The sequence below is a fragment of the Xenopus laevis genome, chromosome 4L (genome assembly GCF_017654675.1).
Source record: "Xenopus laevis strain J_2021 chromosome 4L, Xenopus_laevis_v10.1, whole genome shotgun sequence".
NCBI classification, from domain to species: domain Eukaryota; kingdom Metazoa; phylum Chordata; class Amphibia; order Anura; family Pipidae; genus Xenopus; species Xenopus laevis.
Window position 1 is genome coordinate 95,664,988 of NC_054377.1, and position 26,776 is coordinate 95,691,763.

At 39.2% G+C, this 26,776-nt stretch overlaps 1 protein-coding gene across 1 annotated transcript; it reads right to left on the reverse strand.

The window, feature by feature from the left end:
* Window positions 1-26,776, reverse strand: lamc2.L (laminin subunit gamma 2 L homeolog). Its single transcript, XM_018258502.2, has 23 exons — window positions 26,070-26,776; window positions 20,880-21,065; window positions 20,054-20,171; window positions 18,504-18,605; window positions 17,980-18,116; window positions 17,705-17,833; window positions 16,213-16,402; window positions 15,771-15,883; window positions 13,981-14,199; window positions 13,716-13,898; window positions 11,450-11,695; window positions 10,650-10,786; window positions 9,341-9,482; window positions 8,693-8,898; window positions 7,510-7,583; window positions 7,145-7,270; window positions 6,403-6,544; window positions 4,709-4,858; window positions 3,921-4,035; window positions 3,529-3,728; window positions 2,472-2,630; window positions 1,192-1,291; window positions 1-542 (listed from the first exon to the last, which is right to left on the reverse strand). The coding sequence occupies exons 1-23, from the start codon at window positions 26,152-26,154 to the stop codon at window positions 289-291; spliced, it is 3,513 nt and encodes a 1,170-aa protein (XP_018113991.1). The 5' UTR covers window positions 26,155-26,776; the 3' UTR covers window positions 1-288.

Genomic DNA, 26,776 nt, shown 5'->3' on the forward strand with positions numbered 1-26,776 from the left:
TTTGGGTTATATTTTATTAATAAATAAATAGAAATACAATACAGAGATGAAATAATTGGCATAGTCTCTCCTTTTTGCTCTGGAATCATATAAGTACCATCGTCTTCAATTAGTTGTGGCCTCGTTCACTTTAATTCCTGCCTCAGGGATATTCCATGTGTCTGCCTCTTCAAAGGACACATCTCACAGTATGGAAACTTGCAAGAGTTCTGTCTGTGTTGGTTTATTGCACATAGATCCAGTACCAATCGAATCCAGAGAATACTAATTATTTTATGCAAGAATCTATCAAGGCTTCTCAATAGCAGTTGTACTATAACAGCCAGGTGGTAGGTTATCACGAATGTCCCGTAAGTTCTGAATATCAATCAAGGTTTGGCTGATCTCTTTTTCTATTGTCATCATGGCTTGCTTTTTTAGCTGTGCGGCCTGCTCCAGGTCTTGCACAGCTGGCTTGAGACGTCCATTTAGCTGAGTACGAGCAGCCCCCATACTGGTTTCCAGAGCTTTTAGGTCCCCTTCATTTATATCTATTGGTTGATCTACAAGGGACATAATAATAGAAGGTACTTGTATTTCATTCACATACAATGGATTCAATGGTAAATAAAGATCTACTATAGGGTGGGAAGGTGCAGTTTTTGCCTCATCATCTCCATAAGAATATATCACCGGATGCACGGTATGACATCACTAGAGGCTCAGGACAAAAATGATGTAACAGAAATACTACATAGCAAGATTAGCTTTCATTAACTTTTTCAGAGGGATGACATAAAATCAGGGGCGTAACTACAGAGGAAGCAGACCCTGCGGCTGCAGGGGGGCCCAGGAGGTACAGGGGGCCCCATGAGGCTCTCATTGATGAGCAATTTGAACATATATTGGTAAAACAGGACAAACGCTGGATATGTTGGGGGCCCTAAAATTAATTTGCTGTGGGGCCCAGCAACATCTAGTTACGCCACTGCATAAAATGATGCTGACATATGTAATGACTTGTACTAACGTTATTTTATCTGTGGCAATAACTTTGAACTTTTCAAATTTCTCAGGAAGAGGACAATGACATAAGATGGCAAGTGATAGAAATGCAGAATACTTATAAGGGTTATTTAAGAGCTTAGCCATATCAGAATTCAGCAAAAAAAGAAGCCCATCCATCTTGAGTGAATAAGTCCTGTCACTTACCCAATAGATGAAGCAACCGATCTAAAATACTAAGAGTTGCAGTTACAGCATCATTGACTCCCAAGGCGCTGGCTTCTGTTTCCAGTGCTCTCTTTGCAATCTAATGAAAACATATCATTTGAGTGAGAAAAACAATAACAAAATAGAAGACTATGTGTCCACCACACCTGCCTAATATCCAAAGCCTCGCTAATTTGCCACTTTCCATACCCTTAATGAATTTGTTCTTCTCTGGACATTCTGATTCATTAATATTCCTTTTAAGCACTGAAGACAAAACTGCACTGCATATTCTAGATGAGGCCTTACCAGTGCTTTGTAGAGGGAAAAAATTACCTCCTATTCCCTTTAATATATAGATTCCCTTCAATACCTATGGATTGGAGAAAAGCTGCTGTCATTCCAATATTTAAAAAGGGATTACGATCTCAGACTGGCAATTATAGGCCTGTAAGTTTGACATCTGTGAATTATTTGAAGGCTTGTTAAGGGATCACATTCAAAATTTTGTCCTAGTGAATGACATTATGAGCAGCAATCAGCATGGCTTTATAAAGGATAGGTCATGTCAGACTAATTTGTGCTTTTTATGATGAGGTAAGTAAGATGCTGGACAGTGGGAACAGTAGATGTGATCTGGATTTTGCCAAAGCATTTGATACTGCGTCCCACAAACGACTCTGGATCAACTAGCAGTTAGGCAGGTTAAAATAGAGTTAAAAGTTTGAACTTGATGGGCGTGTGTCTTTTTTCAACCTAACTTACTATGTTACTATGTATATAACCCATTTTTAAAACAGGAACTGCTTAACTCTCCAGCGTAAAATCAGTGTCAGTGACCCCCGTTTAAAAACTTTAAAAAGGCAGAAGGGAAAGGCAAATAAATCAAAGATATAAAAAATAAATAATGAAAAGTTGCTAGGAATAGGACATTCTATGACATACTAAAAGCTTACTTAACGGTGAACTACTCCTTTAATGATCGAATCACATGCACTATGAAAATGTTACTAAATATTCTGTATTGGTGTGCTAACAGTAGTTATCACTTTCCTTTTCTCATAAATTCCCCCTATTTATTGCTTTTTAAACATTTGTATCCTATCAATTTAAATGTTGGATTCTGGTTGATATTTTTATCTCTGTGAACTTTTGAAGATGTCATTTCTAAGCATCTTTACACTGAAATTGATATCCAAGGAAATTATATGTATTGATTAACATCATGACTTGATATTACAGGCAACCTTTCGGTCAGGTTAAGTGTATTCAGTTCTTACGTCATCTGCATCTGCACTGTCCTTCTCAGCGTCCTGATTTCTACCATCCAGAGATGCACCAGTGTTTTTTGCCAGCCGGCGAATCTCAGCCAGATCCCGCTCCAATGCAAGAGCCATCTCTGCTGAATTGTTAGCATCCTGGCCCATCTGCAGCATGTTCTGTGGGAAACACATACAAGAGGACATGTTATTGATGAGGACTGGCTAATTCACAAGTGGTTTATGAACAAAATATATACAATAATATAAATTCATAAAGGAAATAGTATGACAAAAACTACAAAACAGATTTCATTTCATAGGCAGGTGCGATTTGCTACAGATTATACATATTTACTATGGGTTAGTATATAGGATGGCATACCTTTTTTCACAGGTTAAAAGGAAAACACTGGATGCATGCAAGATTGCACACATTAAGGCTTAGAACTGGACTTTACTTTTAGCATCAGAACCATCATAGCCTTTCCTAGTGGCAAGAATACTGCAGCACAGGTGAATTACAATGAAAAATAAGTTATGTTCCCTATATAGATGGATGACGAGATGACTCCATTTACCACTTCACTGCATGCAAAATGTTTTGATGAAAACACAGAATGCTGGACAAGAAAGCCATGCTCTGAATGCTCTGAAGGAGAACCCCCAATCTGTATTCTATGGTTGAGAGCTCACAATGTGAATGCTTTGGGTGAGAATCCACAATCGCTATCCTTTGAAGAAGAACCCACAATTGAAATGCTATGGTTGAGAGTCACAATCTGAATGCTATGGACGGAACCCACAATCTGAACCCTGTGGATGAAACCCAAAATCATTATTCTTTTTGTGAGAACCCATAATCTGCTTGATAGACAGATAGCTAAGCATGGGCACTTATTAAGTTAGCTTTAGAAAGAGGAAATGAGCATTAGACTGGTGAAGTTAAGCACTCAATACATTATTCTTCAGCTGAGTGGCATTGCTCAAGCAAACACACTGGTTTGGACTGCTACATTCATCTCCCACATATAATTAGCATAATCTGCATATTATTTAGAAATGCATATGCTTTTACCAGCTGTATTTCTGAGGCGATCGTATTGGCCTCTTGGGCATTGCCCTCCGCTCTGGCTGCATCACTCTCTGCTCCTTTCAGGGCCGTCTCTGTTCTTTTTGTGCTATCTGTTGCATCTTGAACCTTGAGGCGGATCGCTGGGAGGCGGCGCATTGCATCTTCAGCCTCACTGCGACGGTCCCCAACTTGGTCACCAAACCCTTAGACAAAAAATGTCAGCCATTTGTATAATTGGCAGTATCAAAATACAAATTGGTTTAAAGTGCTTATTTTGTACAACGTGACTATGAAAAATCAAGCCAAAGGAATTCAAGACATAAGAAATATTTGAGGGTTCAAGTATGCAAAATCTGTGGTTCCTTTTAGTACCGCTAGCCACTTATAGTAATTACCTTTTAGGCTCACAAAGATTCCATCAATCTCATAGAAAGTTGCATTTCCAGTCTTCATTGCTTGCATTGCCTTGGTCTTTGCTGCATTTGCCCTTGACAGCAATTGGTCTGCCAACTGGAAGATAACCAGAAACAGTAAGTATGATTTACTTCATATTGGTACTCAATAGTCGTGCAATCCTCTCATGCTACATTCATACTTCTGCCTTGGCATTAGAACCGACTTATAATCTGAATTAATAGTAAAATGTTTATAGTGTGCATAGTGTGCATTGTTTGTCCTGCATAGTAAATCAGCCGACGAAATGCAGATGCACACGTGGTCCCTCTTCAACGTACACTGTGCATGGGGCATAGGAGGACGGCACCTCCAGCAAGTGATACGAAACAAAGTACTCCAGCACACGTAATCTGCTCAAGGGTTATTACCCGTGTTTAATGTCAAGCCAAAAAGGTTACAACGTTAAGGTTAAACGCTGTAACCTTTTAGGCTTGACATTAAACACGGATAATAACCCTTGAGCAGATTACGTGTGCTGGAGTACTTTGTTTTGTCCTGCATAGTGACATTTGTACACATAAAGCTGCTTTAATGCTAGAAGCTATTTCCCTAGCATTTGATACAATTTTTGATCAAAAATACATGGTTTTAAGCAGTCTTTAGAAGAAAAATTATGTAACAAAAATATGAAGAATGCTGGTAATCCTTGCAAAAGCTATTCTCTGGTTCAGGGGAAATAAATAGAAGACAAACTTTGTAGTCTGAATAGGGGTTATTAGGGCCTTACCAATCTGTTCTGTTGTCCTTGCTGGAGCTGCTGCTCGGCATCTTGTTCCCAGGTAGTAAATTTCCTCTGAAGATTTTTGCTTTGGGCCAGATCTGCATCCACAGTTGTTTTGAGTGCTGCGGACTCCCCTTTTAAACGCTCCAGCTCTGCCTGATGAACATAGAAAAGATTAGTGAGGCACAGGGTGTTCTTGCTTCTACCCTCTGTGTAGCACCAGCCTTAGGGTAAGACAAATGATACTGATTTGGTTTCCAACCTAAGAAGGTGAAAAGATGTGTTAAATATATATTTTAGAAGCTTGTGCAGCCCTGCTTTATATTCTTATCAGACTGGAGATTTGAGGTAGATAGCCTTCCTGCATTGCCTTGGAGTCATCTTCTTTAACTTTCAAACTCTTCTCTGCTTTTCCAACCTATGGTCCTTCAGCTGTTGTAGAACTACAATGGATGGCACTCCCTAAGAACCTGCAGTGGTCACACAATGCTGGGAGTTGTACTTCTACAACAAAGACCTAAGTGTTTCTGTAGCTATTGTGTTCCAATATATTTGCCACCCCAGTCCCCTGCATTCCCAGTCCTACACAACTGCTCATGCTAGCACAGGGGATGACTTTCAAGTAACCTTTATTTTTAGCAAGTGCATCAATAGGAGTGGGAAGAGTCGCATTTAGTCGTGTTGTTGTTCAGGGGCATTTGATGACTTTAAATATGACTTTAAATATATTTTTTTAACCAAAAACAGGTTTATGTGTTCTCCATGAAACTGATAAATGATTTTTATGATCTTAAAAATTCATAATTGCCAAAGACCTGCCAATGTATCAGGAGATTTGTGTTTACTAAAAGTGACTGGGACAGTAGATAACACAGATGCAATGGTAACATTGTGTATACAGTATTTATAGTACTAATGACCTGTCTATGACCGCTTTGAGTATGATGGGTATTCTGCTCAATAAAACCATCCACTAGATCAATCTCTACAACGGCACAGATGCCTGATTTCCCACGAGGGCTTTATTTTACATGTTTATTCAGGCTCTCTAGTTCTGCTTTCCCGTGATGGGATTGATTTTTAAAAAGCTGCTATAGATGTTAGTGCCATCTCCATTTTCTCTTCATTCCAGGAAGTCACATGAAACTTACTTTCTGACCTTCTCTTTCTTTACAATTAAAAATAAATGAGAGTGTATGTCAAGTAGGAAAGTCCTGTTTGATGCTCCTGGCATTTAATTTCCAGTGTAACAAATGCAGCCAGTGAAGAACAGACAGAACTTCCAAGCTTTTAAAGGGGAAATCTACCCTCCTTTTTGACCTGAGCTCATTCAGTTGGGGGTTGTGCAGAAATGGTGGATAAACGCTATCTGAACTGTGAAAATAAATGTATTTTTTATATAAACATACTTGATTCCACAAACTGATGTTACTATGACAAACCATTTCCAAACATCCCTTAGGCTGAAAGTGTAACACATCCCTTCCCTTATTAGTTCCCTGAGAAGTGAAGGATTCTGGTACTTGAAGTCCCAAAGTACAATACAAACTGGCCAAATACATCCCTAATTTTGGATTGGGGATTTTGGGAGGGAAGTAATTAAATCACACCCCATTGTTTCCATTTCTGGTAAGGTGTTATTTTTCTTATCTTCAGGATAATTGAAGAAGTAGAATTGCAGCTGTAAATAGCAGGGTTACCTGGAATGCCACAGGTATGGAGGGCAGTTGCCCAAAGGCACGAGCTGTTTGCATGCTGTCCTGGTGGGCTCTCTCTGCCGCTGCCGCTGACTGAATAGCCTCAGTTTCTAGTGCTCTGGTCTGTGTGCGGGCCCCCTCCATCCTGTAATCATATTAACATTTATATAAATTATATCATAAATACTATATTTAGGCTCATGGGCAAAGGCACTTTGATTTGGATTCCCAAAAAGGTTACTAACCTGCCCCATTATTTACTGACTGCATTGTGCTGGGATGTGTTAGAAGGTACATTATATGCATGCAGAAGTGTCAGTGAGTAGCAGGACGGAATCCATGGCCTCCAGTATTATAAGGGCAAACATGTCCATGGTAATATTACAAAGGTTAAATGATTACATTGTGCAATGAATGATATTAATTAAAACAAAACGATGTGTTCTGCCAAGAGCTGAAAGGGTGAGTGCAACAGCTGGAGAGAAGCAGATTGGACTTCTTAGAGTTTTCTCCCTCAAGCAGAAGGACCCACAGGACTGAATTGATGAAATGCCTGGAATTAATCTGCACCAGCTTTTATCTAGTTTTAATAAGCCTTGACTGCTGTAATACAGAAGTACTATATCCTGTCACCACGGATGAACTACATAAATAGGATTTGTATACAGTACCTTGGAGACAACTAGATAAAATCAAACTCTACAAAAATAAATAGTTACCAACCAAGAGCTATTTTACACTGTACCTTGCTTTCAGCTTGTCTGCAGCCTCAGGGTCAGCTCCACCGGCTCGTAGTATCTGTAGCGCCCTCTCAGCATCTCCTTGTGCTTCTGCTGCATCTTGTACCACAGTCTGGGCCTGCTGTGCAAGGCTGTGCAGTCAGGGAACAGTCAGTAAGTTACAAGTTAGAAGGCAGGCTTCTATCGCAATATTTTCCATGCCTCTTGCACTGAAGAGCTCAGTCTATTGCCCTGGGTGCAGGTGTGCAAGGGGACAATGTCGCTCCCCTGAGTGCTTTCACTTGTGCCCGGTGCAACAGTAAATAAACCCTATAATCTTAAAGAGTAAATGTTTTTGTTTTAAAGGGATCTAGATCCAGAGTTCTTATACCTGTTTGCTATTTGCTGGGCCTCTTGACTGAGCTTTGAATAGGAGTCCAATGGTAAATTTGTAGACGAGAATGTCTGTGAGATTAGAAAAAGGGACAACAATTAAAATAAAACAAAAACAAAGGTATTTGTTCATATAGGCTTTCAATTGTTCTGATAATTGACAGTTGATGAATATAATAAGTCTCTGTCCAACACAGTGGTACCAATTTTAGATGTCTTCCACCAGCCTCTTAGATCATTAAATAACAGCTTTTTTTTTTTTTTTTTTTCCTTTTTTAAAAAATTGTTTATTATTTGAAGGAATCAAGAGTAAGACAACTGATAAATTATTGGTAGATTAAACAAGATAGGTAGTTACAGTATAACATTGTTACAGTATACCAAACCTATGCCTGTAATTACAATGCGTACATCAAGGGGCAGATTTATTAAGGGCGAATTGAAATTTCTAATTTCAAATTTTTTGACTAGGGAGTTATCCAAACTTTTCGAGATTCATCATGCTCTGCCCTTTATTTTTTTATAAATTCTTTATTTACGTGTTTCGCAAAGTATCAAAAGTACAATAGCATGAGAATCCTGCAATAAAAAAATTCAAGTATAAGATAAGATACAGTGTTTGAACATAAGGTATCCCAAGACAAGAATTCAAAAGACACCAGCAGGTTACATATCACGTAGGCGTACTTTGTGAGTAAGAAACTATTAAACAAAGAGAAAAAAAAAACAGAAAAATAAACTATGTTGGGCACATCTACAATCCAGAAGATAGTAGCAAAACGGTGGGTGGAGGAGTAAGCACAGAAAGGATAGAGTGGGAAGCACTATACATTAACTGAGTATCGTGATCATATATCAGTGACATATCAATTGGATACCAGGGGTCTCAGGGAAGCTATGAGCGTACAGTGGCCGTATCAAGAAGTAAGGGTCCGGTATTCTTGCGAAATAACAGCTTTTTAAAGTGATCCAGTAGAACTGCAAATTGAAAAAAATTGAACTGCACCATTCTGGTGTGTGTCATATTACTTAGCGGTGCCTTATATTTGAACTAAAAAGTGAATTTCTGGTACTAATGTGCATTCTGTGCAAGAATAACCGTTTATATGAGCCCTGGAAATTAGCTAAAAATGCACTAAATGTGAGTTTCAGTGGGTAAGCGCTACATGTACAATAGTTACCATGCGGTTCAGCTCTTCTTGGCTGCTTTGTAACTGCTGCAATGCAATATTAATCTTCCTCCCCATGTCCTGTAGCTGTCCCGTGTACTGGCTCTTTTGGGTCTGTAGTCCTTGTAGCTTCTCCTTGGTCTGATCCAGCACATTCTGAGTGTTGGACTGCGCTCCTTTAAGACCAGAGAATTGCCTCTGCAATGACAGTGCTGCACCTGAAAGAGAGCAGCATTATATGATGATTTATTTTCTGAAAACTGGAAACAAGAACTATATGAAGGAGCAACAATGGCATAAAAAAAAAAAAAACAGTTACGACTTTAGTCATTTTATAAGGAATAAAAAGTACAAAATACTATGAAGAAATGTGAGGCGGATGGAGGTCCCCATGAAAGCCATAATTATCAGCATTGCACATTCCTTTCGGACACTTGTACCAAAACACCCACCATACATCTAGTAGGGAGGAGTAACGAGCATCCCAACGATTTTGATTACTGACTAACGCATAGAGTTGATACAGGAAAGGGGTAGCACCCCAGAAATGTTTTTTCTGCGCGCTAGGAGCACAGTTCATTTTGACCACTCCATGCTCTAATCTGCAAATGATATTATGGTGATGTATCACAAAACTGTCCCATGGAGTTAATATCTTACCCTGAGCAGCCCCTGAGTCTCTCTGCAGTCCTTGTGAGGCTGCCTCGGCCTTCCTCATTCTCTCCTCCAGCTCCCCCCTGACTGGGGACTGCCCATTATTTGCTCGAGTGAATTCAAGTATTTGCCTCTTATACAGGTTCAGCTATGAAGGAAAAATAAACATTCTGTAAGAAAGGAGTAATCTGAATTCATTTAAATTAAGTAGTACATGGAAATTTTGCCTAAGGGCAAGAATGACCGTCCCTAATAGCAAATTTCAAAAACTTTCCATTGAGGTCATGTTTCTTGGGCCCCAACTGAATTGGCGCTATAATCTCCCGAACCACCCAGGAGTTGCATTGTTTGCTACTCTGATTGTTAGGGGCCCATATAATGTTGAGGCACACGGAAAATGCACTCACTGCAATACTGCCTAAAATTGGCTCCCATTTAGACCTGGGGTCTTCGTCAAAGTCCTCTCCACCTTACCCTAAAACCAGCCAGTGCTAAAAATGTTATGGTATAAATGATCTAGTCTCTATCTAGACTCTCAAGAATAAAATGGAATCAGCAACAACTTTTTATTGCTGTAAATCACTGTACAGTAAAACCCATCATAACAACAATAATTACACATATGGGGGAAGGTAATATAGGTCGCTAACAGAAAAATTATTTGCAATGTGAATTAATGTTTGCATTTCGGACAACTTTGCCTTTGCGAACCCTTTGCCCCTCAACCATCTTATGGTTTGCAATAGTGCACAGTATATGTAATAAAATTTCTTTCTGAAAAACTGTTTGCTACAAAAGTTTACACCACCTTCAAGCACATCTTACAAGTTCTCAATGCGCAATTAGGATTCGCAGTGTGCAATTAAGCAATGCAATAAGAGTCTAATGAACAATATTACATTGCGACATGTAATGTCAGGTCTCTAACGGAAAAATCTGTTGCAGTACGAACAAGTTTGCCTTTGTGAACTCTTTTCCCCACCTAAAGAATATTATAAAATTGCTACATGCAAATTTGTATTCTTATTTTTATGCAGATGTGTTCTCTTTGTGAATTTTATTACATTTCCCCCTTAGACTCTTTGCACACAAATAAGAATACAAATTTGCATGTAGAAAAGTAATATTATTCTTTAAGCTTTTATCTGTCACTTGAGGAGCAAAGAGGTCACAAAGGCAAAATTGTTCATATTGCAAACAATTTTTCCGTTAACGACTTATATTAAATTCCCCCACTGATGGTGTACTTAGAACTCAGCATTCAGAAGCAGTTCCTGATGAAAGGAAGATAAAAGCTTGAATGTCACAGACATACCTTGGTGCTAACTTGACTGTAACAGTCAGGGCACTGGGGCTGATCACAACTCCTTCCCTCAAAACCGGCTTTACACTGGCAGGAACCATCTTTCTGACATCCTTGGTGTGCAGTCCCCACTGGGTGGCAATAACAGGCTATGGAATAGGAAGGAATGTAAGTCATGAGATTGGGTAGTTATAGTAGGGGCTTTCTGTTAAATATTAACAATTCTGTGACTGTGAGTCCATATTTACAATATGATAATAGTACAAACATTGCATTAAATAATTATACACAATTAGAAAGAGTAACTCATGTTTAAAGAAGGAAAGAGCTTCCTGCCCCACAGAGCTTGCAATCTGTATCTTTATGCAGTATGAAGAGAGTTAAAGTACAGTGGCAATAACAATTGAGCACAGTGCCCTGTAGCACAGAAAAGACAACCAGGAGCACTTCAGTATTCTATTGTCCCTGAAAAAGTGATTTTGCAGCATGATAACTTGGTTTCCCAATCTGAAACAAAACACCACAATAAAATAGCAGGAAGTACAGACAGAACCATGAACAGGGCATCCATATTATCTTTCTCTATTTTCTATATTTCTGATAATACATAATAGTTTGGAATAGTGCTGAACAGGATCCAGGATTTGGGCTAATCATTATCAGATGATTCTTTTTTACCTTAAATACACAAGCTAGGATTTTCATTTGGTTCAGTTTTTTGTTGAGGATTCTTTAACACAGATGTTATAGGGCTTTTTGAAAGGAAAATAAGCAACTTTAATATAACCAACATCATTTAAAACCCATTTTACCTTTGCATTTGAGTTCTGGAGCTGTTGCCAAGGGGTTGCCATAGAATCCATCCATGCATCGGTCACAGTAATACCCAGCTGTATTGTGAATGCATTTCAGACACTCGCCGGTCACTCTATCACAGCTGCCTTCCACTGACCGGTCAATATTGTTATTGCATTGGCAGGGCCTGCAGGGTCTCGGAGCTCCACGTTCACCCTGGGGGTCTCCAAAATAGCCCTCTGCACAAATCTCACAGCGGGGGCCTAGACAAAAGCATGTTTGACAAATAATTAAATGAATGATAAATGTCATGTGTTTGTCATTTACCTTTCTTTGTATATTGCTTTTCTTTCTCTCATATTAAAGTATATCCATTTGTATCTTGAGCTGTAAGATTAGTATCTCTTATATCAAGACCATTGTTTCTTTTAAAACTTTATAAAATTAATAAAAAAACAGACTACAGCTACTCTAATTAATGTGGCACTAAAATGTTTATGCAGAGATTATCAATCACATCAGTCCCTGCTTCAGTGTATTTAAGTAATCTCTATTAGCAATGCAAGGTTGATCCATGTTGGACCCCGTTTGCTGGGATCTCACCGAAATAAAAATGAAATCAGTTTGAATTTATGCAGAAGCATTGAAGTGAGTGTGCCATTTGTTTCTATTTTTGTGGACATTCCATGTTGGACCCTAACCTAACCTGACCTACCCCAACCCAGACCCAACCCTATCTGTCGTGCCATCACTGTTTAGATTCCCTTGACTGACCCATGCTTTGCTGACATCACCAATGGGTTTAAGGCAGGGCAGATGCAGCAATATAAACAAAAGATTGCGGGTCCAATGCCAGAAGACGTGTGCATAACCTCCTGGAAAAGTGATGTGCCAGCCAATAGCTTTGGGTCTTAAAGGTTGTTTGCCAGCCCGTGCAGAACTAGTACCTATCACATTTATAATCACCCATGCTAAGGCCAGCTTCATAAGGAGCTAGATAACCTGCCTACATGCTTTTTATGTTTGGGGGGGGGACCGGAATACCTGGACGAAATCAACACAGACAGGGAGAACATACTCCTAACTGGGAGTGTTGGCATCACTAATAAACTCTAGGCTAGAATGTCACATAATTCATGACATAACATATATAAGAGAAATGACAAAGGTGGTATGGAGGTATGTCTCTACTGGAATTTTGGGTATTTCCCCATGTAAGTAGTGTGATGGGAATTGCAACCATTTAACTAGTTGTGAGACATATCTACTTGGTTTATAGGCAGACCTTGGACATTCACTCAACTGATGAATTATGGTGAAATTCTACATGCTGGGTTTTACTGCATGCAATTCTAATGTTCACGTATGATATATAATCAACTCTTTTTGATATCCAGTTGTGCAACAACCATGGGGACAGGGAGCGCAACTGCAGCCAGGCCCAACACCTCAAAGGGGAAACCATTAAGCAGTATGACTATGAAGATTTTCATTCATCCAGTTCATGGTATATCTAGTATAGGTAAATCTAAAAACAACTAGACTTGCTGAGTAATCAATGAAGACGTTTCACTACTCATCCGAGCAGCTTCTTCAGTTCAACTGACTGGTGTGGGAAATTCTCGGCATATAAACTCTTCCACAAATCCAATCACAATGGCACATTGTAACTCTTCAAAGAGGTGACATCTGAAGAAATTCACAGAGGTGTTGATTCTGTGTAGTTGTGATAGGATTATCCAATGTGTCATGCAACTCCTAGATACAGGTGTTACTTGTGAGAGTTGCATGAATGGATGTGTGAAGTGTGAAGTGGAGTGGAAGCGTTTATATGCAGAGAATTTCCCACACCAGTCAGTTGAACTGAAGAAGCTGCTCGGATGAGTAGTGAAACGTCTTCATTGATTACTCAGCAAGTCCAGTTGTGTTTAGATTTACCTATACTAAATACATTAAGCAGTAGTACAAGATTAAGCAGCAGCACAAAATTGAGAAGTTCTCGCGTAGGTGGGGGTGGTTGGGCCCAGGTTTTGTCCCAGGGCCCGTGGTGCTGTAATTATACCACGGTTTATGTCGTAGATGATTGGTCTACAGCCTTCTATCATTCAGGATACATTTTCTCTAACCCATTGCAGAAAAACATATATATTTCAAGTATAAAAAGTGCATTTTAATATATATATCCTTTTCATTTATTTTGGTTAGTTTAATGGGAAAAACCACAGGTATAAGTATGAGCAGAAACAGACCATAGAAAAACTACTGATTGGTACTGCTACTAACCATTTAGCCCAACAGGACATTCATCACATACAGGTTCCTGAGTTTCTGGGGACAATGAACACCCAACTCCAGCACTGCATGGACAAGGCAAACACTTCATGGGGTCCCGAGGATCATTGTACTGACTGTGAGGACAATCTGCACAATCATTATTCTGATTATCATCTCCAGAGTAACAGTCACCTGTCAGAGCACAAAGGCTTATTTAGGGGTTATTGATCAATTTCCGATATTGTCATTTGTGAGATCTCTCTTGGTTACTTACCAGTATCTGGATCACAAAGTCCTCCACCCTGACAGTTGCAGGAAACACATGAGCTGAAAGCACCAAGACCTGGAGACTCTCTGCGGTATCCCTGGGCACATCTCTCACAAAACTGGCCTTGGTAACCAGAGGGGCAAACACACTGTTCTACCCATAGAGCAGGTTCCCCTTGTACTGGCTGTGCTGATACAAGAGTGACATTTTGCAAGTATCCTGTGCCTATATAAATGGGAACAAAAAGAGATGTAATATGTTCAGTCTTGCCTATGGACATTGCATTTTTTAACAGCAGCTGCAGATAAAGACAGTCTGGCATATGAGGCCAATCTTGAGATTGGTCACTGGTGAAGTAAGTTACCCTGTAGGGTGATGGCAAATTGGGTACTGTGTCACCATTATTGTGCACACATACAGCAAGGATTATTTAGCCCAGCTATGAGAATAGCGGCACCATGTCATAAAAACTATATACCAATATGCAAGTCTTTATTCAAGCCATATGAGGCAATCCAATCACTTTATCCACCAGACCTCCCTCTGTTTTAATCTCAATTTTCCACCCCCCTTTTTTTATTGGGAGAACCATCTCCGCAACATATTAAGAATTGAATAAAGACTACAATTTGTATTTTTTTATGCGATGTAAACATTATGAATTTATAGCTGTTTCAGTTATGCTTTTATGATAACATCAAAAGTTGAATGATTGCTTCCTAGGTTTGTATTATTGATGATGTATTTAAAGTCTATCTAGTATGTGTGTAAATTGACCCCAGCACTCAGGAGCCAACACAGTGGAGCCCAGGGCAGTAGCTGGGGGTCCACCTTAAAAACCAGTTGGTGTTTCTTCTAGATGTAGCTTTGGGTCAGTTATTGTAAAATTTGGTTTAAACATTGATTTACTGTCCTAAATATTCTTGAATGTATGAAGAATATAGCAACGTTTTCATACATCTGTAATTTTGTCATAACCCAAGGAGAGCCTGCCCAAATTTTGGACCTCAAAAGAGGGCCTAAACCAAAAAGTATCCTCTGACATAGGCTATTCCATAAATACAAATACTATTAGTCCTTTGAGAAGCATTCAAGCAACTGGTGTTAGTCTCAATGTGGCACAACGTTTTAGATCTCTGTGTGAAGCATGGTAAATGTATTTCACAGTTTGCAAAAGCTCTTTATATTTAAAAAAAATATTTTCTTAAGAATGTTTATTATTATATTATATTTGAAACTTGTTATTGACACCATAGGTGATTTTAGTAAGAGGATAAGCTGCATATATTTTGCTTTTGCTCTTTGTAATTTGTCTACTTTGGACAGCAGATGGCAGCAACCAAGAAGGTTGGGTCTTGGATTTGTGTAAGCAGAAAGTTGTAAGCAAATGAGTAGTTACAAAGGGTGACAGCTCATATAAGGGTTTTAATGCACACTTAGGCCTTGGGAACCTACTATGAGCATCTGCTGAAGGTCTAGTTGATGTCAGAATAGTAGAAGTGTAGTTGCCTCTGGGGTAAGAGTTAGTTAGGCTAGTAAGCATAGGCATAATTAGCCCTAAAAGAGGATCACAGTTACAGATACAGCTCAGGGGGCTGCGGTTCAGGGAAAGTTCAGGGAACCTAAGGTGCTGCCAGTGAGGGCAATATGTTGGGTATAAGGCACTGCTCCAATAAATGTCAAAGTTTGCTTGACTGCAAAGTGTGTTCAGCTGCTACTGAGTTCAGTAAAGACATTGTTACTTTATGCTAAGTGGAAGTCATCCACAGCAGGTGCACTGCATACGTATTACTCACTGTATTCTCCATATGTGGCACGGATGCGAATTGAAGTCACATTACTCAAGAGACGGCGAAAGTCAAAATGACTGAGTTGTGGAGTCCAAGGACTTCCAGAGAGTTCATCCAGCCTGTGTGGGACAAGAATGAGGCATGAGAGAGGTTAGCATGTCAACAAAAAATAATGATCATCGAACAGGGGGTCATTAGGACTGTTGTGTCACTACCTATCTGGTTGTTGTTGTCAGGCAACCATTGCCTTATAAATGCTGCTTCATGCACTTAGCAGCTCTGCATGTTAATCCACAAATCATCACCATCATCATTAATTTATATAGTGCCAGTAAGTATGCAGCACTTTACATTCATTTGTAACAAAGAGTGGCCTAACAATCATTTAAAAAGCAAGGGTACATAATAAAATAATATACAGAAAGAGTTTTATATGCTTTTCTCCCACCTAAATGTGTAGATTTGGGGTATTCTGCAGGGGAGTGAGTATTTGGAAGACGTTAGTGTTGTTGCAACTCTCAGGCCATTCCCCTCTAATACTAAATCTTCAGCTCCTGTGCGGTGTCGCCCCCGATCCACCCGAAAGCTGATGGAGAGAGCTTGTCCGTAACTCAGGGACTGATCTCCTTGGAACTGTGCTGTAACGTGAAAGAGACAAAAGATTTGCAACACTCCTGTGTATTACATTTAGTACAATTTTTACTTTTCAAGATCTTGTTGAATAGATGAGAATCTGGTTTTCAAAAATATGTTTTTTGTGAATAGTGAAATACTGCATGATGCTTACAGTTACAGTAGATAAATAGAAGCAGAAGAAGAATTAGATGGGGAAGTAAAAAAAGGGAAATTTGAAGTGGTAAGGCAAATTTGGCACTGTTTGAACACTATAGGGATACTTTAGAAAGGCCTTGTTTAAGAGTGCAAGCTTCATTAGGGCACAGTGCCCATGCTCAGAACACTTCTGTCTGGGGTCTGACTTCGCTCAGCTCCTCCACAGGATTAAAAAAACAGCATGATATGTAGAGGGCATGATATGAGCACAGAGACCTGTGGCTATTCATCTAGGGCGGAAGAGAGGGTGCACAGTGTAGAAAACATGGTAGAATGTGACTGTTCTTTACTGTTTACTTTTAGATACTGAATGCATTAATTAGGAGTGCACTCTATCCAGGATTTGAACTCTATCCCTAACTAGAAGGCCTAAGGTTTATTGGAGAGGTCTTTGGCTAGGATTGTGGGAAAAGCTAGAGGGGCCACTGTGTAGCATTTTCAGTGAGTAATTTGTGATCAAGCACATGCCATATACCTACTGACACACACAAATAATACTTAGTTATGTTCACCAAGCAAAAGCAACAATCTCGTATCTCAACAATAATGTCCAGAACTAACAAGTGAACGTCCTCAAGTGACCCAGTCGAAAAACCAGACCTGAATCCAGCAGAAAACATGTGGCAAGACTTCAGTAGTGCAGCCCTCAGACATTACCTATCCCACTATGCAGCGCTGTTGAGTAATTATCCTAAATGACTCATTGCACTAAGTATCTGCTTGCAGGGTGTGAGGATGTTTGAAAGCAATACTTTTGTAATTTTATTTTACACCTAGAAAGTGAAGAGTATGTTGTACATATCACTAAAATAATCTCCTAGTTTAATGTAGAGTGAGCTCTATTATTTAGACAACAGAATGTGTAAATGTAAAAAATAGTGGAGACCTTTACAAGGCAATGCATAATATGGTGCATTTTACATCAGAGTCACACTAAGGATACAACTGCTTTGGCTGATTATTATACAATAAACAGGGACTTGGCTAGAGACATGCTCCATTGGTTCCTCCATTGGTGGGATGTGAGATTCCTCTTTATAAACCCATTTAGCTATGTCTTCAGCATCCACCAATGTTTTAATCCTATCTCCTCCTCCTTTGCCATTTACCTGGAGCATTAAAATACAGAGGCTCTTGTTGTCTGGATGCTATGTAGACTTCCTTCTGGTGACGGGACATGCGCAAGGGGACAGGTGCTATGGATCCATCTCTTAGAACTGAGCTCCAGCCCTCTGTGTCTGCAGGACATATAGAATGCATTTTATTATTAAGAAGCCATGCGAGGAGTGTGGAAAGTTCAGGCAGCAGTTATAAGGCTCTCTAGTTGGCCATAACATCAAACGCCAATGGGAAAGCTCGCATAATCCTCACTTGTGTGGTTTACCTTTCTGGAAGGAAGATATAATCTTATGCACACTGTGGTGGGTGGAACTGCTGCAAGTAGTAGAGTGGCCGTGGCAGAAACACTGTAAGCAACCTTCTGGCCGGGAGGCATCTAGATGGAAATATCCTGCTTTACACCTATAGTAGGAGAGACAACAGAGAAATCACATTTACTGCCCACTGAACTTCTTTTGCAAGTTACATGTCACTGCATTGCCCTGGTAACATGTAAATCAGTGCCCATTGGCTTCAATTTGCACAATTGATTCTTTCCTTATGGTACAGTGCAAGGGCAGTGCTTTGCAAGAACTAAGATAATTTCATGATAAATGTAAGAGCAATCAAATCCCTAGCTGACACATAATTTCCAATAAACTGACACCATACTCAGCATATTCGAGACAATCCCCTGTGCATTCCCTAAGACCCACCCCACATACAAACACACACAGAGGTGGCCAGTGTCACCATGAATATCATTGTCTCGTGCTGTTCAGTATTACTGGTTAGACATGGAGCTTTTACCTGTCACATCTCTCGCCAATCACGTTGGGTTTGCACACACATCTCCCTCCAGCATCACATGATCCACTGCTACCTGCAGGCTCACACTGACAGCCATCTCTCCTGAGCATTTGGAAGGGACACAAGAAATGTATGTTACTAAAGAAGAACCTGCACCTAAGGGCTATCCCTCAATGACATTTTATTTTTACCCTGCTCTAAAGATCCATTTGCTTATTACTGTCTTACTGTCCAATGTATTTTAATACCTTTCAATCCTCTGTAAAACTTGTGTAGACGCCTCTGGATACCACTTGACTTCAAATGAATTATTATTATATGCAAAGTGAACTAATATCCCTGCACAGCAAAAAATTTTCTCTAGCAAGATTACAGTTTTTAAATGGGCATATAAATACCATTGCCATTTTTTGATGTTACTGACCCTTTAAACACAATGATAATCTAATAATCAATAGGGATGCACCAAAACCTTGATTCGGAGCAATTTTTATCTGGATTCAGTCGAATCCAAGAGCCTGGCAGAATCAAATCCAAACCCTATAGAACTGAAAAAAATAGGTGCACATCAGGTATTTCCACCTGAGAGGCCGGCTATTTCGGTTCAGCAGCAGGCAGGGGCGTATCTATAGAGGAAGCAGACCCTGCGGCTGCAGGGGGGCCCAGGAGGTATAGGGGCCCCACGAGGCCCTAATTCATATACAATTTCAATAAATATTGGAGAAACAAGTCAACCTCTAAACATTTTGGGGGCCTGAAAAATAATTTGCTGTGGGGCCCAGTAATATCTAGTTACGCCACTGGCAGCAGGGTTTGGAATTTGCCCAAATCCGCACCCCTAGATTCAGGGATTTGGCCGAACACTAAAAATCAGGATTTGATGCATCCATAATAGTTAAGTGGGGTAGAGCAGAATTTATCAGTAGTACTGATATACTGAGTACTGATATAAATCAAATAGCAGGTTGTAACTTTCCCTGATGGAAGGGCCCTTTTAGGAGCCTCAATTTGGCATGTTTTTTTTATCCACAATTCCAGTAAATTCTGGGGAAAACATGGGAGATTGTGTGCAGTTGTAGCATATCTTTTTAGGATTCAAATGTAATTTCTCGCATGCCAATGTGTGGTGTTAGTACTGGCACTAGTGTGTGATTCACTAAGTATAATTTTGTTATGCGTGTAAACTAATCTGTTAAGAGAACCCCAAAATTACATTATATTGAGACAGGATTTAAATTCAGGGTGTCCCTTTGTCCATGAACCATTTACTTTGCATCTTGTTTGCAATTTATCAGAGTAGTTTAACTGGTACATTATCATTATGCACACATTTAAAGGAACATGTACAGGCTCAAATAATGTTATTTATATCATTAAAGTGCACTCAAAATGGCACACAATTGGCACTTGCTCTTGAGTTTGTAAATTAGCCTTGTATTAATATTTATATTATTATGCAAACTGTACTGTCTATATATACATCAGCTAACCCTGAGTATTTATGTCAGTGCTAAGAGTAAGATGTGGTTAGTTGCTTGGCTCTGCATTACCTGCATCCTGTGTCGCTGAGAGAGTGGAATCCAGGCTGGCACTGGTCGCATTTGATACCCATCACTCCTGGTTTACAGCGGCACTGCCCATTGTCATCACATTGCTGGTTCAGTGAGCCTTTAATGCCAGGAGACATGCACATTCAATCAGTAGTTACCTAAGACTGTTATTGAGTTCATTTGCAGTATCCAGTTTTCTGTAGGTGGATATTTAAGCCTTCTGAAATATATGCCAGGGGCTTCAGCAAAGTTTTTAAACAAAAATGATTCATAATTGTAGCTATGTCATTATTGTCTGATTTTTCTATTAAGGCTCAGCTACAGGTTAGTGGTCTGGTACCGTGGTTAACCCATAGGACACACAATAATGAGTAAATGTTCAGTTAAATTTGTGTTTCCATACTTTAATAATAATAATAATAATAATAATAATAATAATAATAATGTGAGGTCTACTTTCAGTGAATATAAAAGCTGCGTTACTGAGAACCCAGCTAGTTTTGTATTTAAATAAACAGTTGCCTTGTCTGAATTCAACACTTTATTAATAGGGATTGCCCAGAAGGGTGATCTAATGAAGTTGCTTAGACCAGTGGTTGGCAGCGGTGATCTATTCCTCACAAACTCAAGATCTAATGGTAGATCACAATTAATTTCAACGTATATCCATTCAGGTCATTGAAATTCCCTCATATTCAGACAGAAATCATAGTGCAAGTATAGGAGGGGTTGCAGCTAAAATCATTTCCACTGTCCCGTCTCCTTCTATTTAGCTTACAAGGTGTTGTGCTACAATAACAATAAAAATATAATGCAAATGTCATACCTACAGTGTGGCAAAGGCATGGCCTACACGTGCCGCCTGGTTGTGGGTAGTACCCCGCCATGCAACGTTCACAGTGGGGACCATCAGTTCCTCCATTACAGTTAATACATCGGAATCCAGAGCCCGTCTGTGCCAGCAAATCTGGGTCAAACACGCACTGCTGGGAGCGGCCATTACAATTGCAGACTGATAAGGAAAAAGAAATATAGTTACAACTCTCAACCCCAAGCAGTCAGAACTTCTGCATATTGTACAGGCATGGGACCTGTTATCCAGAATGCTTTGGACCTGGAGTTTTTCAGATAAAAGACCTTTCCATAATTCGGATCTTCATTCCTTAATTCTACTAGAAAATCATGTTAACTTTAAATTACCCCAATAGGCTGGTTTTGCTTCCAATAAGGATTAATTATATCTTAGTTTGGATCAAATACAAGGTACTGTTTTATTATTACAGAGAAAAGGAAATCGTTGTTAAATATTTGGATTATTTGGACTAGATATTACTGGACCCAACAGCAAATGATTCTTCAGGCCCCCAAAATGTTTACAGGTTGACTGGTTTTACCAATATTTATTGAAATTGTATATGAATTAGGGCCTCGTGGGGTCCCCATACCTCCAGGGCCCCCCTGCAGATGCAGTGTCTGCTTCCTCTATAGTTATGCCCCTGACCCCATACCTGTACATTATACCTATGACTAGGAGCTGTCATGTTGCTTCCATGTAGTTAACCTGCAAAAAAAATGAGCAGCAACACCAATGATGATTTCATTTATTCCATGTAGAAAATCTCTGTTAAGGTAAGCAACATGGCAGCTTCTGCTCATAGATATAAAGGCAAACATGGAGGAAGGGAATGAAGCGCCATAAACAGAAGGAAATGTGAGACACATCTTATTATAGGATCCTCAGAGCAAGTTTGTATGTAACTTCTATGGGAATTTTCCTTTCCAAAAACACATTACTATTTTAGGACAAAAAATATTCTTCTTGTGATATAATTATGCTTTTCATGTATTAAACAGAGCAGTTCCTGAAGTACCTTTGGCAAATAGCAAATGAGCCCTGGGGATACACATACCACAGTTTTTGGCTATAGCGCAATCGTTCCACATATATTTACACTAACAACCTGGCATGCTTTATTCTTGCTTATACACTCCCATCCTCATATATACACTTAGATACTAGGGACTGTTTTATATGAAAACTCAAATTTTACACAATGAAAAAAAAATAATTCTAAACAACTTTCCATTCTACACTAATGAACAATTCAGGTTGTGAAGTTATTTGTAAATGGCATTGCTATTGAAAACAGTATTTGTCTGCTGTTTTCTGCACTGGTGGCTCTGACTATTGAATTAAGTTAGCAGGAGCCGGCTGATAAACAGACTTGTGAACAATAATGCAAGGAAATGTAGGAATGGAGTCTAGGCTGGAAGAGTGCAGGTTTCTGTGCAGAACTAGGGTCCTGAAATCAATTCCAGCCAGTGCACTACAGTATATGTGAAGAAGTATGTATATGTTTGTGTGGGTTTCCTCCAGGAACTTTGGTTTTTCTCCCACACTTGAAAAACATACAGACAATTTAATTGATTTCTAATAAAACTGACCATAGTGTGTGTGAATGTGATTGGGAACTTAGACTGTAAGCTTCACTGGGTCAGGGACTGATGTGAATGATGTATAATAGCTGTACAGTGATATTTAGATAATGGTTAATTACAACAGTCATTGAAATGGTTAATGAATGGCTGTTGCTTAGTACAGGTATGGGACCTGTTATCCAGAATGCTCGGCACTTGGGGTTTTCCAGATAACGGATCTTTCCGTAATCTTAAATCTGATAAAAAATCTTTTAAACATTAAATAAACCCAATATGCAGATTTTGCCTCCAATAAGGATACATTTTATCCTAGTTTGGATCAAGTACAAGCTACTGTTTTACTATTAAAGAAAAAAAACGGGAATAATATATTAATAAATAATAATTTTTAAAAATCTGGATTATTTGGATAAAATGAGGTCTATGGGAGACAACCTTCTTGTAATTCAGAGCATTACGGATAAAAGGTTTCCAGATAACAGAGTCCATACCTGTAATGACATTTTCATTGAGCAAAATTATAGTTTTGGGTTTGCATCATCATTAAAGGGAAAGGATAACCTGTTATTTTACCAATAATGCCAATCCATATCTATTCATTTTTAAAGGGCAAGTCAACCCTAAAATAAAAAAATTCTTAAAAAAAGAAAACATAATTCTAAGCAACTTTCCAATATACATCTATAAAAAAAAATGTCAGTGCTTATAAAGTTGTTTGTAAAAATGATTGCTGCTGTTGAAAGCAGCACCCCTTTTTAAACAATGTTGCAAAAGGCTTATTTCCCCAGCAAAGACAGTTCTGTTAATCAGCTGCCTTGTCTTACATTATATCAACAGTCTGAGCCATCAGGGCAGAGCACAGAAATGGACAAACACTGTTTTCAGTAGTAATACATATATATATATAACATAACATAAAAAACATAGAAAATTTGTAATGAATGTATATTGCAAAGTTACTTAGAATTGTGTTTTCTATTTTAGGCAAAATGTTTTTTTTGGGTTGACAGTTCCTTTAAAGAAGATGCATTTCTATATAAGCATGTGTGCAGTGGATTATACAATTTTTGGAGAAAATGGTATAATCTTTTTGTTGCCCCTTCGCCCCATTATTAGTTTCCATCTGAATCCTTCCCATAATGTGTATTGTGTAGCAATGCCAAAACAACTCCCTGTGTAACCTGGACATGATGTTTCCAAATAACAGGAACCCCCCCTTAAGTAATATTCAATGTTTCTTTGACTAATGTGCAGAGGGCTGTTCCGTCCTAGGCACACATCAGGTTATAACTTGATAACATTCCATGCTCATTAGGTGATATTAAAGCTGCAACTCATGTTCTGTGTCTGAATAAATTCATAGTTCCACCCTTGCATTTATGAGATCCATATATTAGTCCTTTATCTCCATTTATGGGGCTGTTTATTTAGCGGTAATTTTCCTGCCATTCATTTTGTTTCCTGACAAAATGAGGATACTGTTCTGCCATCAATGGAGTGTTCCTGTAATACAGTGGTTTTGGTGGAAGGTTTAGAAGAAAGTGATGTTATTGGAGAGTTCCTTCGCGGGTCAATTTTTTGAAACCCGTACCCAACCCATATACACAACCCACAACCTGAACTTTCAACCTGCAATTTGAACCAAATGTTCCCACTGACCAGCCCTGCAATAGGCCAACTAACCTTCTGACCCGGGGGACATTCGAAACCGGAAGTGATGTCACATTTAACCAAAAGCGACGTCACTCCGGCACCGAATCTATGCAAAAAAATAAAAAAACTGGAAGAACCACAAGGGAGGGTGAGAGGAATCAAGTCCGCACCTTTGTTGGGTACCCAGCCGGGTTACCCGCTGACTGCCTGCACAGCCAAGGAATCTGGGACTTTTGCCCCGGAACCCAGTACCTGACCTGATGCAGGACTCTATCATAAGGATGTCACTCCTGCACCTCTCCAGCTGATACTCATAGAACTCATATCCCTCAACAGTTGTAACATGTGTGGAGCTGTAGTTATGAAGAGACATGGGGGGGAAAGGATTGGAAACATTTGGTTTATTGTCCATATCACTGGCCTGGAACAATATAGGTACAAAAACATCAGTCAGATGTGATCAGATTTTATTTCACTGCCAGTGACCCCTTTGTGCAGAGAGAAATTCCCATCAGGTGGAAACATTAGATCTGTGTCATATAAGATCTTCAAGGAGTCCCATATAAGGAATTTTAACTACACATTGTGACAACCAATGGCAGCTCTTTTCTGTTTTCTTTTTCTATAATGGGTTACTGCTCCCTCTTTTTAAATTTCCAGTCAGGGGCGTAACTACAGAGGAAGCAGACCCTGCGGCTGCAGGGGGGCCCAGGAGGTATAGGGGGCCTATGAGGCCCTAATTAATGAGAAATGTCAATATATATTGGTAAAACAGGACAACCTCTGGAAATGTTGGGGGCCCTAAAATTAATTTGCTGTGGGGCCAAGTAGCATCTAGTTACTCCACTGTTTCCAGCACAAATGTACTCTGATTGGCACAGGAGTGTGATATTTAAACTAGAGGCCCAAGGGGAAAAACTATTCCAACAACAATCATTATTATTAGTATGTGTATGAAATTCAGTACCAGACCCCTTCATTCTAATAGTAGTGCACAATGCACCCCCTAACTACTAAACATTCCTAGCCAGACATGTATTCCTGTTACATATTCACATTTGCATTTAGAGATCGCAAGTGTCTGTAAGGGACATGAGCAGCAGTCAACTTGGACTTGGTAAAAACAGTAGTAAGCTATTTTTTTTTCTCTAATGACTGAATGGCAGTCATAACATACTGGATGGACATTTGAGCACATACGGTACATGCCACTTGCCTTATTTCTGCAGCTTTATGCCAAATGTACTGACATTTTAAAAATCACCAGATTTTCCCAACACTGATTAAAATCAAAATGAAAAAAAAAATACTCCTTATATATGATCGAATGTAAAATTAGGTCAGGGAATTCTTATGTCATTAATGGTTTTACGTCATGCATATAATGGCAGAATAAAGGATCAGGTGGATAAATGCATAAATAATAATCTTATGCCAGTATTCTGCAAAATCTGATGACAGGTTTAATTATGAACTGATAAACTGCGAGAGAAAACTATATGCATAGAATTAACCCACATGAGCTCCCCATCCTAGAATTCACTTTACTTTTAGACAAAATGCTTCTGAAGTTATCATAATTCACTATTTACTCTTCATTGCTTCTGTTAGAAAATAGCAAATAATAAAAAAAATGCAAATCTCTCCCTGATCTGCTGCACATCCCTTCTTAGAAACACATTACTTCATCATTTTGCTTAATATTCCTGTCCCAAAAGGACTATATCATCCAAAATCTGTAAAATTGTGGATTTCTATTATTCATTGCATAAACTGCAAAATGTTGTGGCAATATGACAAACACAAGGGGCAGTCACCTGCAATTGCCATACATGGCTGCTCACAAATACCCCAAGAAACTAGGAGGGTAAAAAATCTTTATGAATAGGCAACTTTTGCAAAGAAGTGCAATGGTGTCGCTTACCTTCCATGCCCGATGTCTCCGTCAGCACTGTCAGGACCAGCATGAAGGTCAGAGGCCCGGTCAGGTATCCCCACAAGGCCCTCATAATGAAGAAGCAGAATTACCACTGTTCTGAGGTTTATGTGTTATTATGTTGTGTCTCTGGCTCGCTCAGTGGAGTGTGTCTAGGAGAGTCCCCCCTCAGGTGTGTTTTATGAGACCTGAGTATCCTGACTCATTACAGACACAAAGATCTAATGTTGTGACTCACCCCTGTGATTAACAGCCCAACCCTTCTCCTCTCTAACATATACACATGAAAATTCCTGCACTACACCAGTCAAAGCCTGGCACTGTTACACATAGGAGAAGGAGCTGCCCGATTGACTTTCCCGCTCATACGACTGCGGTTTATATATTTTAATATTTTACCTATAACACTAATCTACAGCTTGGCATATAAAAAATGATATCATACAAACAACGGCATTTCCCTTACTAAACCGCAGAACCTTTCCATTAGCAATGTTTTCTATAGATGTATCCAGTAGAATTACTGGTTATGCAACTGCCTATTAAAATTTCTATAATGATTTACTGAGCCCTCTGGAACCAATTAGATAAATTAATTGGTTTAAGTTTAAACCTGCATATTTTAAGATCAATGGATATAAATGATGATCCTCAATCAAAATAATTGTGATCACACATATGAATGGCAGATTCCA

Excerpts from the sequence above, each read along its gene's own strand:
- lamc2.L (XM_018258502.2), bottom strand. The coding sequence starts at position 26,154 with ATGAGGGCCTTGTGGGGATACCTGACCGGGCCTCTGACCTTCATGCTG. Across the intron at positions 9,483-10,649 it reads ACAGTCAAGTTAGCACCAAG|CTGAACCTGTATAAGAGGCA; the intron begins GTATGTCTGTGA and ends TTTCCTTCATAG. Across the intron at positions 1,292-2,471 it reads ACAGTGCAGATGCAGATGAC|ATTGCAAAGAGAGCACTGGA; the intron begins GTAAGAACTGAA and ends TGTTTTCATTAG.